The sequence below is a fragment of the Rattus norvegicus genome, chromosome 17 (assembly GCF_036323735.1).
Source record: "Rattus norvegicus strain BN/NHsdMcwi chromosome 17, GRCr8, whole genome shotgun sequence".
Taxonomy (NCBI): Eukaryota; Metazoa; Chordata; class Mammalia; order Rodentia; family Muridae; genus Rattus; species Rattus norvegicus.
Genome location: NC_086035.1, coordinates 88,254,366 through 88,270,340, shown reverse-complemented (window position 1 = coordinate 88,270,340; position 15,975 = coordinate 88,254,366). Strand labels below are relative to the sequence as shown.

The window sequence follows — 15,975 nt, the reverse complement described above, 5'->3', positions numbered from 1 at the left end:
GTTTATAATGTAAGACTATAGTTAATTAAGCATTGATGAATTAGACTTTAGACTTAAATAGTCTTATTTCCATTTTTAATAACATCATCTTCTTTCACTAACAATCAAAAGATGATACCAGTCCTCCGAAAGACAAAGGTACTTGGAGAAGAGGCATTCCGAGCATCGTGAGGAAGACGTTTGAGAAAAAGCCGGCTGCCACAGGGACCTTCGGAGTTAGGCTGGACGATTGCCCGCCTGCCCACACCAACCGGGTAGGAGAGCCCAGCCATCTAGCTGGATGTGTGCACCAGTGTCTGTGATAGTGACCTCTGTGCACCAGTGTCTGTGATAGTGACCTCTGTGCACCAGTGTCTGTGATAGTGACCTCTGTGCACCAGTGTCTGTGATAGTGGACGTGTGCACCAGTGTCTGTGATAGTGGACATGTGCACCAGTGTCTGTGATAGTGACCTCTGTGCACCAGTGTCTGTGATAGTGGACGTGTGCACCAGTGTCTGTGATAGTGACCTCCATGCACAGCCCTCCTGCCCTGCCCATCTAGTGTGCCTGCCCTTCCTTAGGATGGCTGAGTAGTTCCTGTCTTTAAGCTTTTTATCTGACATTAACTCTGAGCTAGAGTAGTGGTTTAATTGGAAACGGTCAATAGGAATTCGTTTTCAAGCTTTGGTACTGTGTTAAATAAAATGCTGGTTTCTTGTTTTGCAGTATATTCCATTAATCGTTGACATATGTTGCAAATTGGTTGAAGAAAGGGGTCTTGAATATACAGGTATTTACCGAGTTCCCGGCAACAACGCAGCCATTTCAAGCATGCAGGAAGAGCTCAACAAGGGGATGGCAGACATTGACATACAAGATGACGTAGGTTCCTTTTTACTGGACTAACAGATCCAGTTTTCCCTTCGTAATATTGACATACGCAATATGTATATGTAATATGAATATATAATATTCGTATTTCTGTTTTGCATATCCAGAAATGGCGAGATTTGAATGTGATCAGCAGTTTACTAAAATCCTTCTTCAGAAAGCTCCCCGAGCCTCTCTTTACTAACGGTGAGTGAGCTCCCACACCCACGCCCGCGGAAAACCCACGCCAGCGGAAAAGCCTCAGCCTGTGCTAGAGACCATAATCAGTCAAGCCAGGAAAGCGAGAGATGGAGGAAATGGCACTTATCTCGAGTCTTACTTAAATGAAAAGCATATTAAGAACCGGTTTTGGTCATTTATAGTCTTTTCATAAATTCCGGTGAAAATCATTTGCTAAATTGATATGCTTCAGTAACATGAAAATAAGATCTATATTGGCCTATGTTTGTCATTAAGCTAAAATTGTTGTTTTAGTCAAGTTCTCTGGACGTAAAGTGTAGTGCAAGGATCCTGTTCTAGGTGCTACTGTTAGGTAGGGATAATGGACCGGCTGACCAAATGCTAGACCGCAGCTTCAGAGGCCTCCCACTAGGAACTGCTCTGATCGTTGGGAAAGCTCGGAGATTATTAAGAACCATCTCCAGCGTGCACATTTCAGAGATCTACGTTTAGAGATGCATTTTAAAACGTGGTTCCTTGAACAAAATGAGACCACATTTCGGCGAAGCAGTTTAACCTCGCTGTCTTCTGTCTTCTGCCGCCAGACAAATATGCTGACTTCATCGAGGCCAATCGCAAGGAGGACCCTCTAGATCGGCTGAGGACGCTAAAGAGACTAGTAGGTATTACTTTTACTTGGGGAGGCGCAGCTCCAGTGCAGCATTTAAATCCATCTTGCAAATAATATGTTCTAGATTCACGATCTGCCTGAGCATCATTTCGAGACACTGAAGTTTCTCTCGGCCCATCTGAAGACAGTGGCAGAAAACTCAGAAAAAAATAAGGTACGTCAGGTACAGCCGAAGTGAACTCTGGGTGGCCTCAGTCTGAGGTTGGCCTCCGTGGCTCTGGGCTGAAAGGCCTTTATTTCACAGAAGCCGTAGAGTGCCTCGGACTGGGCTGGCTGGGTCTCTCTGGAGATCACCCCACTGCAGAGACTCCATGGGCAGCAGCTGTCCTCTTGCGAAGGAAATCTCATTTAGAAATGTCTCACTTTTACATTCATCCAGCAAGAAAGACGCAAGTCAGCATTTTATTTTTGTTTTCAGCTTTGTGTTACTAGTTTGAGTGGGTGGTGTGTGTGTGTGTTTGTGTGTGTGTGTGTGTGAGATAAACCAGTCAGAGTACCAGACGAATACGCTGAAACGTTTTTAGTTTCCTATTACACAGGTGTGATTCCTTTCTTCTTTTAATACCCCATTGTCACGCACCACAATTAGCTGTTCTAAGGTGTATCAAAAGTTCACTTCATATTCAAGTTTTCTTACCCCCCCCCCCCCCCGCAGTGCAGTTATTTCTTTAAGTATCTAGATAAGATTTACCCATTGTATTTCACCAGTCTGTTTTAGTCTTAATCTCCCATCCTTTTGCTTAGTCAGTGATGATTGTTACCCGAATCCCTTCTGTCAAGAGCTTAAATGATTCTCCTCCTAACTCAGGTCATTCATTAAAGTTCTCTGATGATTATATTGGGCTTTGGAGGGAAAACATTAGAGAAAGCTAAGGAGTATGGCTTACACTCCTCTTCTAAGATGGCTTTCTGCCGGCAGGCTGCAGGGCTCAGTGGCCCAGCAGTGCGTCATCATCTACTTGAGAAGATGGAGAGGACCACACATTGCCTCAGTTGGGAGAGCTGTGGAAGGTTAAGAGGGGGGAAGACCAAACCCAGAGACATTAGTCTCTAAAAGTTTGTCCAGAAAACTCAAAGTTTCCCCAATGTGATTCTACTTTGTTTTTAAGTCAGGTTCTCTGTGTAGTCCTGGCTGCCCTGGAACTTGCTCTATAGACCAGGCTGGCCTCAAACTCAGAGAGACCTCATCTACCTCCTGGGTGCTAGATTAAAGCATGAGCCACTACACCTGGCTCAGTTCTCTTTTAGTAATCTGCCCTAACATTTTACTTACCTAGGGATGTTTGTGAGAAAGGAGCTCAGCTAGCTCAAGCTGGTCTTGAACTCACCTTTGTGGAGCCTGTGTGTCCTTAAATGTATTATCCTCTGGCCGTCTCCCAGCACACACTAGAGCCACAGGCACAGGGGGTTTTGCTAGATGGGTCTGAAGACAGTATGGTACTTTATTTCCTTGACTTTCTTTTTTTCCATTAATTAATTTCTTTATTCACCTTAGATTCTGATTGCAGCCCCCTTTCTCTTCTCAGTCTCTGCCTCACACAGCTGCTTCCCCCACCCCTCCCCTTTACCTCTGAGGGGTAAAGGGGGAGGTCCCTGAGTACCAACGCACCCTGGTGTGCCTCAAGTCACTGCAGGCCTAGGCACATCCTTTCCCACTGAGGCCAGACAAGGCAGGCCAGTCAGGATCCTCAGGCAGGCAAAGAGTCGGGTAAGCTCCCTAAGTTGTTAGGGGACCTGAGTGAAGACTGTGCTGCAGGTCTGCTGTGTACACACGGTGCGGGTAGAGGGAGCAAGGTCCAGCCCTTGTATATTCTTTGGTTGGTTGGTCCTTGATTTTTTTTTTAACCTAATTTTTTGGAACTTAAATGCACAATTCAAACAATTACCAGAAACAAACAAACAAACAAACAAACAAAAAAAAAACTAGGCCCAGTGCCATCTTTTATATGTAGGAGCACTAGCTAAAGATTACTCACACCAGACGAAACGTTTCTGCACATAAGTATTAATGTGTATCATAGTCTAAAGACTTAAATGAAGCCATAAGCCAGAGTCTGTTGCACGCCTGACAGGAGTGTGTGATGTGGTGGACCTTTGGCCATGCTGACCAGCATGAGATGAGTTCAGAACAAGACAGAGATGCTGGTGCCCAAATCCTTCCCAAAGGTCACATTTTATTTAATAAATGACGGTTGTTTCAGTGGAGGAGAAAAGCCGCAGGCTTTTGTCTGGTGATTGTGTGCGCACGCCAGTGCCTCACAGATAATCTACTACTGTGGGTCCCAAGTGACGGATTCTTTCCAGTATGGCTTTTTTTGAGATTTGTGGTATTTTTAATTTATTAAATATCCTGACGGTTTCTTAAGATTTGTTTAATCAAAACTTAAGCTCAAAGTAACATAAAAGAAAATAGGACCCATGCCCTCACTGCCATAATTGGACAGAATATTATGTCAATAAATACACAAACCAGTCAGAAGAATGTCATGCTAGGAATGACGCAAGGCCAAGCTCAGAACTTAGGAGATTCGGATGGGGTAAAAGTGAATAAAAAAGGAGTTGGGGATTTAGCTCAGTGGTAGAGCGCTTGCCTAGCAAGCTCAAGGCCCTGGGTTCGGTCCTCAGCTCTGGAAAACAAAAACAAAAACAAACAAACAACAACAACAACAACAAAGTGAATCAAAAAGTTATTTTCAGACTGGTTTTCCTCCGTTAATGATTTTGATACGTGGCATGAAGAAGAACCTGGACCCGTGCATATATGTCTTAAACCCTTTGTCCCTTCCTTCCAGTTCCCAAGGGACAGAACTTCTTCAATTTCACTTTCCCCTTTCTTTGCCGTGTGATCCTTCTTTGTTAGTTAAGAATGGTAGGTTGATTTGACTCAAAATTAATCAAAGACTTTCTTGGGAAAGCACGAATGTCACTTAGGCATTGCATATTGTCACTCCTGAGAGTGCGACTTAGGAAGAGTCTACTTCTCTTCATCCAGTTGTATCTTTTCATCAAAAAGAACTTCCCTAAATAAATTTCAGCAGCGAAAGCTAAGCCTGCCATGGAGATTTAATCTAATTTTCTACTTTGATCTTTCTTTCAGATGGAACCCAGAAACCTAGCGATTGTTTTCGGTCCAACTCTAGTGAGAACATCAGAAGACAACATGACCCACATGGTCACACACATGCCTGACCAGTACAAGATCGTAGAGACCCTCATCCAGCACGTAAGTTCACACCGCGCCTCTTCCTGCCAGTTCATTGTTCAGCTGACAGCTGGTCGGACAAAAGTCGTCTCCACTGTTTTTTCCCCATAAGACGTGTCCCTTATTTCTGTGCTGTTCCCTAGGATAGAACGACACTTCGGGGTTATTTAATTATTCTCACCTTGTTTATTTTAAATTTTAGCATGACTGGTTTTTCACAGAAGAGGGTGCTGAAGAGCCTCTCGTAAGTATTGTCCGCCAGCGCCCGGCTGCTTTCATGTGGGACACAGGCTCCTTCTTGATGACACTGCCATCTTGGCCTTCTGCTTTGTATGCTGTTAGCAGCTTTGCACCCTGGAAGCAGGCGTCTAGCTCCTCAGTTGCTGATCTGATAAGACTATAACTGTGGTGCCTACTTTTCCCTTAGTGACATCTAACCAATGCAAACTGACCTCTTGCTCCATGTAATCATTATCTTTACTAAATGTTGTTTGAATTTTAAAGAAAGTTGCCTCTGGAGAGATGACGAAGAGCTCTTTGTTTGTTAACCATAGACAGCAGTGCAGGAGGAGAACACAGTAGACTCCCAGCCAGTACCAAACATAGATCACTTACTCACCAACATTGGAAGGACAGGCGTGCTCCCTGGAGATGTATCAGGTAACTCTTGTCGGGGCGGTACTGACCTCTAGGGGATCTGCCCTCCCTATCAAGTGAAACAGCGAGCGGCCATGAGTAACACTCCACACGGGTTGTTCTCTTTTCCTCCTTGCTGTTCCTTTCTACTAATAACACCCGAGATCCGCCTTTCCCGACGGTGTCACCTACCTTCCGGCGCTGTAACACATCGCCAGTGCATGGAGTTGTGATGTGTGTCAGAGTGGGAAGCTGAGAGCATGCAAACCACTGTTCTGTTTTATTTTCTTTAATCCACAGTTTCCATGTAATAGTCATCACAAGGTAAAACAGATACATGCTACTGAGTGTGTGGTTGCTGTGACGGCAGAAAGTATGGTTAGACTGAATGCTTAGTTCTGCTTGGGACCAGTTCTGTGCGGGCAACAAGCTACGTATGCTGAGCTGCCCCGCAGTCCTATCTGCCCCTAGAGACGCCGCAGTCAAAGTCATTCTCCCTGACTATGGTTTTCCTCTGTCTCCTCCTGCCACCCTCACGCTTGGTTAAGTACTAGTATTTACTAGGCTCTGTAGAAACCGTCTCCTGCCAAACTGTTGCACTAATCCGGCATGCTATTTTACACGATGTTCTCCCTTTGTCTCTAGCTCTTGTTTTAGCCCTAAAGGGTTTTTTTCAGCACTTACTGACACAGGCTAATCTATACTGATGTTGCACAGGTGAAGTGGGAGGAGTCTATCACACGGTAATGTCTCTAGTGGATTCTGTGATGTCCCTGATGGACAGCTGGAGCTGTAGGAAGAAGGAGGACTGTTGTCCACACTGCAGCTGCCTTGTCTGCAGAAACCCCCGGTTCTTGTAAATGCCATCCTAGCTGATCTGTGGTGTACAAGTCTCTCCTAAGAATATTGTAAACAGATCACTACTACTCTCTTAAAAGTTTTTCTGCTGTCTCTTGTTATTTCTGAAGCAGACCCTGAGGAGAAATAGCATGGTATGGTCAAATGGTTCTTAAAGTCATAAAGCATTTAGCCATGTGTTAAAAGGGGCGTGGCACGGGGCCCAGCTTGTTAATTTTGAAAATCATTTTCCCAAAGTTCAAAGATTAAAATTCTAAAATCAATAACTTTTCTTCCCAGTGCTGGCCCCTTCCTACCCTCTTTATACTTGTATAATCTGAGTTTTTGCCAGACAGCAAAATTATGGTCTCCATTTCTCCATTTCCATATAGCATTGTTAATAGCTACTTAACAAACCTGGTAGCAATGTGACCAAACTAACCAAAAGGATCCCTGACTGCACAGACGTGATGCTGGGGTCAAGTACAAAAACTAGAATCGTCTAAAGAAACCAAAAGTGACCTGGAAGCAAGGTCATCCTGATGCCTTTGTCGCATCCATTCCCGTCTGGGATACGTGCGCACAAATTCCAATCTGACAGTCTGACAAAAATCAACACGTACACCAGTTGAGTGTTTCCAATTCGTAGCTAGGGCAGCCGACAGTCTGGAAAGTTCTACATTGTGTATCAGTTTCAGATACAAGATGTGGGACATAATTTTTAAGGTCTTCAAGCTTCTCTATTGCTAGATTTACTATTTAGAAAGTAAGCACTGGTATTTCTGTTTTCGTTTAGCACAGGGCTCCTTTGCCATTCCTGTCATTGAGCTGGTTCTGCCTACAATTCACAGCATCCTTTCATGGCGGTGGCTTTCTGTGGTGCAGCTTGCATCTTTGTGAGCTCTGACTATCCACTGTGTTCTTGTTTTCAGTTTTGCTTTCACATTTGTTCTGTGCCTGTCCTCCTCATAAGTTTTGCATCGTTTGTTGAAGGCAGCGAAGCTTGGCACCCACTAAACACACTGTATTTACTTCCCACAGATTCAGCCACTAGTGACTCGACAAAATCGAAGGTGAGTTGTTCTGCAGCTGGAAAACACTTCGAGGTAGCTTTGGGGCGTGGTAGCTTTGGGCGGGGGCTGACTCTCCTCGTTAACGTACAAGTGTCCTCCACACTGGAGCCAGAGGAATAAAGTCCAGTATGCAGAGAAGGTGATTTGATAGAAGAAGGCTGGACAGTACAAGATTGTAAGTTGGAAAAGCGCAGTTACGGGAACGGTTCAGCATAATACAGACAACAGTGATTTTTTGTTTTGTTTGTTTTGTTTTTTACATTGTCAAAAATTGACCAACATAAAAGCAGGGAGAATGAATCTCCACATGAGTCAGGATGATGGCATGGGCTTGAGACAGGAGGATAACCAGTTCTGGGCCAGGCGTGGCTGTATAATGAGACTGTCTCAAAACATACAAAGCACAAATACAAAACAGGTGGGTGAGCGTATCCACCAAGTCGTTTCTCACCGACTAACCCTCAGAGTGTGCTTCTGTTGCCATGGCACATGCACTGACCAAGAGCAACTTAGAGAGGAAAGAGTTCATCTCTCCTGGACTCACAGGTCACAGTCCGCCATTGAAAGAGTTCATCTCGCCTGGACTCACAGGTCACAGTCCGCCATTGAAAGAGTTCATCTCGCCTGGACTCACAGGTCACAGTCCGCCATTGAAAGAGTTCATCACCTGGACTCACAGGTCACAGTCCGCCATTGAAAGAGTTCATCTCGCCTGGACTCACAGGTCACAGTCCGCCATTGAAAGAGTTCATCTCGCCTGGACTCACAGGTCACAGTCCGCCTTTGAAAGAGTTCATCACCTGGACTCACAGGTCACAGTCCGCCATTGAAAGAGTTCATCACCTGGACTCACAGGTCACAGTCCGCCATTGAAAGAGTTCATCTCGCCTGGACTCACAGGTCACAGTCCGCCATTGAAAGAGTTCATCACCTGGACTCACAGGTCACAGTCCGCCATTGAAAGAGTTCATCACCTGGACTCACAGGTCACAGTCCGCCATTGAAAGAGTTCATCTCGCCTGGACTCACAGGTCACAGTCCGCCATTGAAAGAGTTCATCACCTGGACTCACAGGTCACAGTCCGCCATTGAAAGAGTTCATCACCTGGACTCACAGGTCACAGTCCGCCATTGAAAGAGTTCATCACCTGGACTCACAGGTCACAGTCCGCCATTGAAAGAGTTCATCTCGCCTGGACTCACAGGTCACAGTCCGCCATTGAAAGAGTTCATCACCTGGACTCACAGGTCACAGTCCGCCATTGAAAGAGTTCATCACCTGGACTCACAGGTCACAGTCCGCCATTGAAAGAGTTCATCACCTGGACTCACAGGTCACAGTCCGCCATTGAAAGAGTTCATCACCTGGACTCACAGGTCACAGTCCGCCATTGAAAGAGTTCATCTCGCCTGGACTCACAGGTCACAGTCCGCCATTGAAAGAGTTCATCACCTGGACTCACAGGTCACAGTCCGCCATTGAAAGAGTTCATCACCTGGACTCACAGGTCACAGTCCGCCATTGAAAGAGTTCATCTCGCCTGGACTCACAGGTCACAGTCCGCCATTGAAAGAGTTCATCTCACCTGGACTCACAGGTCACAGTCCGCCATTGAAAGAGTTCATCTCACCTGGACTCACAGGTCACAGTCCGCCATTGAAAGAGTTCATCTCGCCTGGACTCACAGGTCACAGTCCGTCACTGAGGGATGCCAGGGCACGAGCAGGAAGCAGAAACCACAGAACAGTGCTGGCTGGGTGCTCATGCTCAGCTGGCTTTCCGTCACAGTGAGGACCACCTGCCTAGGCGTGCTGACTACAGTGGCCATCATAACTCAACACTCCCACACACTTGCCCATATGCCTGTCTCTGCTGAGTAACCCCTCCGCTGAAACTTCTTCTTCTAGCAACATCTAAAGTTAATTAACATATCCACTGAGGTTTTTTTGCTCACTTAAACATATCGTTTTATAAGCCTTTTACCTTAAACTCATTAGCCGGTAAATTCTCATACACACACACACACAGTTACCTAGTTAATTATAGTACTGAGGACACTACCCTAAATGATGTCATTTCTCCCATGAGCAGGGACATTCTTCTACATAATCACGGTCTAATCATCATAGTCAGGATGCTAAAATGAGCATGATAAATATTCCTTTAACCCCACCCCTAGTCCAGTCCCCACTCAGGAATAATCAGGAGTCATTGCTTGCATTCAGTTGTCATGTCTCCTTGGTCTCTGTAGATCTCAACCACTTGTCAACCCTCCTCATTGTTTGAAATGGTCTCAGTGTGTGTAGCCCTGGCTAGCCTGGGACACAATCTTCTGGTCTCAGCTTCCCAACTGCATCGCTGTACGTTGCTGAAACCAGAAAGACATGCCTGGGATTCCTACTCCCTCCACTAGACACCCACCCTCCCCTTGCCTGCTCATCTTACACTGCTCTGTACTGTACCTGTGGGGCAGTGAGTACTCAGATAGCTAACAGTTTCCAAGTTGTAGAAAAGCAGTCATCTTCCCCAAATCACAGAATTAGAGGATTTTAAAGATGATATTCTCTAGGTGCTTCTTTTGTGAACAACAAAACAGATGCATAAAGAGAATCCGCCCTCCTATATGCCCTGCAGAGCATGCTGGAGACCGGAGACCAGCATCAGCCGTGGTTCCCCAGGGAGGACATGGAGGAACAACGTAACCCATAGGAACCCATTGCAACACATAAGCACAGTCCTGTGGACCTGTGACTCACCCGTCACTCAGAAGGCCTTAGGACTGTAGTTCAACTATATTCTCAAATCTATTACTCCACATGTCTTCTGCTTGACCCTTTACTCAAGATTGTTCTCTAAAACAAGGACCATTCACCTGCCCACCAACTGACTGCTCAGCAGTCAGACTTTCTGAAACTCACTAAATGGTTGTCATCAAGAACATCCAATAAATAGCAGTGATTAGCGTAACAGTGCACTGCAGTGGTTCATGGTGAGATTCACAACCTTTTCCGTAGTCTGTGTCATTTCCATCCTCCACTTTTGCTGTTCTGTGAGATGGGTGAAGTCTTTACTAGCCTGCTTTACTCAGGCAAATCCCAGAAGGTGCCCTCTTGGTGAGGTAACAGGAGCCAGACTCTCCTTAGCTGCATGAGTGTCTCAGGTACAGTGTCAGTACCAAATGTCATCCACAATTAGAAGACTGACTTCACCGTACGGTCCTAATCATGTCAGAATATTAAACCGTGTCGGAATGGTGTTTACCGAATGTATCTGTGATGATGTGGCAAGCATGGGACTGGTAATTAAGTTGACTTTGATATAAGTTCAGAGGGGAGTATTAAAAATACACTATGCTGTGGTTGCATCTAGGACGTTGGTAGACTTTAGTTCTTCAAGTAATATCTGGGACAAGCCAGCGCTGGACAATGTTCATAGCCTTATTTTTCTGCTTGTTTCCTAGGGCTCTTGGGGATCGGGGAAGGATCAGTATAGCAGGGAACTGCTTGTGTCCTCCATCTTCGCAGCCGCTAGTCGCAAGAGGAAAAAGCCCAAAGAGAAAGCCCAGCCCAGCAGCTCGGAAGACGAGCTGGACAGTGTGTTCTTTAAGAAGGAGAACATGGAACCGAGTCACAGTGAGATTAAAGAAGAGTCCAAAAGAGAAAGTGAGACACCAGGTAGAAAGCAGAGGGTTGTCGTTGCCAAAGACAGTAACACTAAGAAAGACACGGGTACAACGAAGGAGGAGAAGAAGATGCCATCGGACGAACCATCCCCACCACACAGCTCCAAACGCAACAGGTCACCAACGCTCAGCTGTCGCCTGGCCATGCTGAAGGAGAGCCCCAGATCACTTCTGACACAGAAGCCCCACTGTGAAGAGACAGGGTCTGACTCGGGCACTCTGTCTTCCCAGGCTTCACTAGCCAGGTCCTCCACTAAAAAATCCACCAGTCCAGAAACCAGGCACACTGAGTTTTTGTCCAATGCTGGTACCATCACCTCAGACTATTCTACCACATCATCCACTACCTACTTGACCAGCCTGGACTCCAGCCGCCTGAGCCCTGAGGTGCAGTCAGTGGCAGAGAGCAAGGGCGACGAGGCTGATGACGAGAGGAGCGAACTGGTGAGTGAGGGGCGGCCCGTGGAGACGGACAGTGAGAGCGAGTTCCCGGTGTTCCCCTCCGCCCTGACTTCAGGGCAGTTCAGAGGAAAGCTACAGGAGGTCGCCAGGTCGAGCCGCAGAAACTCGGAAGGCAGTGAAGCCAGCTGCACCGAGGGAAGCCTCACACCAAGCTTAGACAGCCGCAGACAGCAGTTCAGCTCCCACAGGCTGATCGAATGCGACACGCTGTCCAGGAAGAAGTCTGCTCGCTTCAAGTCGGACAGTGGGAGCCCCGGAGACACCAGGACGGAGAAAGAAACGCCTGCCCTGGCCAAGATGTTTGATGTCATGAAGAAAGGCAAGTCGACGGGGAGCCTCTTGACACCCAGCAGAAGTGAATCCGAAAAGCAGGAGGCCACTTGGAAAACAAAAATAGCAGATCGCTTAAAACTGAGACCCAGGGCACCCGCAGATGACATGTTTGGAGTTGGGAATCAAAAACCTACTGCCGAGACAGCAAAAAGGAAAAACATCAAACGCAGACACACGCTCGGAGGCCACAGAGATGCTACAGAAATCAGCGTCCTGAGCTTCTGGAAAGCGCAAGAGCAGAGTGCGGACAAAGAGTCCGAACTTTCAGCTGTGAACCGGTTAAAACCCAAATGCTCAGCCCAGGACCTCTCCATCTCAGACTGGCTGGCCAGGGAGCGCATCCGCTCCAGCGCCTCCGACCTCAGCCGAAGCGAAGGCTGCGAGCCCCAGGCCGAGAGCCCCAGCGTGCTGGGAACACCCACCAGCACCCACACACCGCCGCCCTCTCAGCAGCCTGAAGCTAGGGCTGCTGCCAGCACCTCGGCTTCAACCAGCCAGCCCCCTCTTTCCACACCACCACAGTCACCTGACCAAATAAACGGAGACAGCTTCCAGAACACGAGCCAAAATGCTAGTTCTGCGGCCAACGCCCACCCTCACAAACTGTCTGAAAGTCCCAACACTAAAACAGAGTCTCCTCCCTGCCTTTAAGCTGGGTCTGTCCACTCTAGCAAGAAAAAACTACTGTTACACAGTCCAGTAACTCTGTAAATATTTTTCTTGTACCAGAATTGTTATTATGCAGCCTTGGTTTGGGCTGGATTCACCATTTTGCACTGTGGAATAGCTTTACAGTGCATCACTGCAGCCAGGAGAACACACACATATATTTAAAAGTATATCGGATAGTTGGCTACAAGTAAGCAGGGTATTTGTCGCAACTCACTACATAGTATATTCCCCAAATTACTGAAGAAAGTTGCTGCCTCCCGCAGCCCAGTTGTTCTTTTGGTTCCTCACTAACAAAAGTGCCTCATGACAAAAGTACATTTGATTTTTAGGGTGCCATATTGTTAAAATTAGATAACGTACATTGAATAAATGAATGCATTTTATCCGTAACAGATTCCCTTACATTTACCAGTTAACACAGGTGGATACAGAACTCCCATTCCTTAGTCATTCCAGGCGGATCTGAGTTTTATATTCGAACTTTTAATACAGTTTTTGAGTTTTGTGTGACTTGAATTTTTAATCTTTCTGTAAAATACGTAATAACTTAAATGAACATATTCTATGTGTATCTTTTCTTCAGATACCAGATTTGATATAAATGTTGTAACATAGGTGTGTAGATAGTGGATCCTGGATGGAACTGGCTTCTTACTGAGAAGAATATAATTCTGCATGAGGACTTTATCCAAACCTGTGTCATGCCTCTGTGCATACCCAATTAAACACTGGAAATAAAATTGTTTTGGTGAACTTTGCACTGTTGGGAGCTCACTCTGTTTTACAGTGCTATGAATTTATATATTATCATTTCTTACCTTTTAAACGTTAACAGTCCTTTCTTCCACCTTTCCTTTTCCTTGAGTGGCTGGGACGATCTCTCTGGAGCCTGCAGGAGCCTTACTTCTGTGCATGGGGAGGACTTAGTAACTCCAGCTACAGCTGCTCGCCTTTTCCTGAGGAACATTAACTCGGTAGTTAATGGCTTTTTAAATTTGGAAGTTATACTTTATTAGATTTGAAAAGACTGAAAAAATAATAAATATTTAACAATATGCTTTAGTTAATTCTAGGTATGGAGATAGGGGACTGCCTCGTTCTCTAGCAGAGACGTGATTTTACAGCTGCAGATAGTTTCTGTGATTGCATGATGTTTGCAGTTATGGGAACTTTTCAGAGTATATAACTACTATAGCGCTGTAGGCCCTGTAGGTGGGGTTGGTGTTTGTCGGAGGTTCAGCAGGATTGGCTGCAGTTTGTTATGCTAAAGAAGAAACAAGAAAGAAATCAGATTCAAGGATCTTTCTCTTTCCCCTCCCCTATCCTTTCTCTCCCATCTAGTGATGGGGGTGAAACCAGAAGGATGAATGGTAGGAAAATCCACAAAGTAGCAAAGACCAGCTACGACTGGTCATAAATATCCCCAGTTTCTATTTATCTTACGGTGGAATTATATTGCTTTTCATTCTTGAAAGTCCTGTGCTACTGGTGTTGAAGTAATAGGTTGACAACGGTATTCTCTCATTCGGAGATGCCAGTTATCGTTGTGTTGCTGACCGCCTTTCAAGGTCGTGTCTCTGTCAGTCTTCCGAGGCTGTGATGCAGTGTGGGTGAATCACGTTATCTGACTGAGACGTGTGGCTTTGGGAACGGAGGTTTGGTATCTTACCAGTTCCGTGCTTTCTCTGTCATCTTCCCTCCTGTTCCATCATTTTCCTTCAAGAACTCCCTTCAAATGTCTCACATTCCTCTCCTTCCCGTCTCCCAGTGCTTGCTCCGCCTGAGCTCCTCACAGTTACTTTCCACTTTGCTGCTTTATCTTTAGCTCTGTCTAATCTGCAGCTGAATCTCTTCAAGTCTCAATTTTCACTTGTTTCGTCTCTCACTGAAAAATAACACCACTTTTTCAAAATGACCTCATCACCTTTAAAATACCACTTACCATATTTTAACTGCCTTCTGTAAAAATGAAAGTTCTATTTTAGCATGAATTCCAGAAGAAGACCACCTGCCTACAAGGTCTAAATCTTGCCGTTTACAAAAAGGGCACGTTTCCTTACGTGAACCCTCCCGTGGTTCATGGGTGTTGCTAGTAACATAATTCATCTTTAGTAGGTTCGATACTTGTGTCTGAGTCTTGCCGATAGAGACCATTTTCTCTCTTGAATCATATGTCCAAGTTCTGCTGTTAGGGGTCAGAACACGTAAACGTTTACCATCGTCAACATTTGTCATAGAGTTCAGTGTACCCAAATCATGGCTGTCCTTTCCTGTTTGAAGATACCCAAAGGCTGCCTTTATGGAGACCAACAGGAAGAAGTATCCATGCAGACATTTGAATTAGCAATTTATGCAGAGGCCTGGGGAGAGTCATGCAAGATTCCCTGGGAAGATGCTCACAGTGAGAGTGGAAATGTTTATCAAACTCTAAACCGATCCAGAGCTGCTGTGGAGCCCGGTGACCAACATTTTGTTCTTCTGTGGTTGGTTTGTTACCCAGAAACCCCTCACCTTGCCTCTGAGCATCGGGGTTTTTAGGTTAAATATTGTTGCCTCCTCCAAGAGGTAGCCTCTCTCAGTTGGAAGGAGCCAGAGAGAGCCACATCTTACAACTTGTCTGTTATCTCTGTTTTTTCCAAGATGTCTCGAAGAAGCCTGCATTAGAGTTTCCTTTATGGTATGTTGACATTTTTATAACCTTCTAAATTTATCCTGCTCATACATTCTTAGAAGGAGAAATCACTCATAATATTCCTTTTCACTTTCTATAAGCAACTTGCCCTGAAGACCTAATGGAGTCCCCAAAGGATTCCCTAGCTGCAGAATGAGGAGGACAGCCATGGCTTGGGTTACAGACCCCAGTGGTCCTTCACAGTTGACCATTGTCTGGCACACATTTCCCAGCCCCTCTTTGGGGAAATGGTGTTTAAACAATGGAATATGTCCCCAGTCAAAGCAGAGATGAGACAAATAATCTCCGTCATGCTGTTAGGTTTCTCATGGGATGAGTAGAGGTGTTGAACAGCAGGAAAACATACTCAAACCAGGCCCAACCTCAGCGTGATATGACTTTGCTGTGTTTGAGAGAGGGTCTCATGTAACTCAAGTTGGCCTCCAACTCACTCAGTAGCTGAATTCCTAATCCTTCTGCCTCTACTTCTGAGTACTGGGGTTGTAGGCATGAACCAACACATTCGTCTCGGTGTCATTTTAAATGGAAACTATATAGTATTTTTAAATGATTTATTTATTTTCATTTTATGTGCATTGGTGTTTGCCAGCATTTATATCTGTGTGAGTGTGTTACCCTGTAGTTAGACATACGGACAGTTGTGAGCTGTCATGTGGGTGCTGG

General features: G+C 45.7%; 1 protein-coding gene across 1 annotated transcript in view; it reads left to right on the top strand.

Annotated features, from left to right (window-relative positions):
• Arhgap21 (Rho GTPase activating protein 21) overlaps window positions 1-13,380 on the top strand; it is a 123,518-nt gene extending 110,138 nt beyond the window's left edge. Inside the window, exons 16-25 of the mRNA NM_001191693.1 lie at window positions 112-254; window positions 708-863; window positions 980-1,058; window positions 1,637-1,710; window positions 1,787-1,876; window positions 4,820-4,945; window positions 5,127-5,168; window positions 5,479-5,584; window positions 7,439-7,470; window positions 10,932-13,380. Coding sequence (NP_001178622.1) covers window positions 112-254; window positions 708-863; window positions 980-1,058; window positions 1,637-1,710; window positions 1,787-1,876; window positions 4,820-4,945; window positions 5,127-5,168; window positions 5,479-5,584; window positions 7,439-7,470; window positions 10,932-12,599 — 2,516 coding nt within the window. The 3' untranslated portion in view covers window positions 12,600-13,380. The remainder of the gene's footprint in view (window positions 1-111; window positions 255-707; window positions 864-979; window positions 1,059-1,636; window positions 1,711-1,786; window positions 1,877-4,819; window positions 4,946-5,126; window positions 5,169-5,478; window positions 5,585-7,438; window positions 7,471-10,931) is intronic.
• The last annotated feature ends 2,595 nt before the right edge of the window (window positions 13,381-15,975 follow it).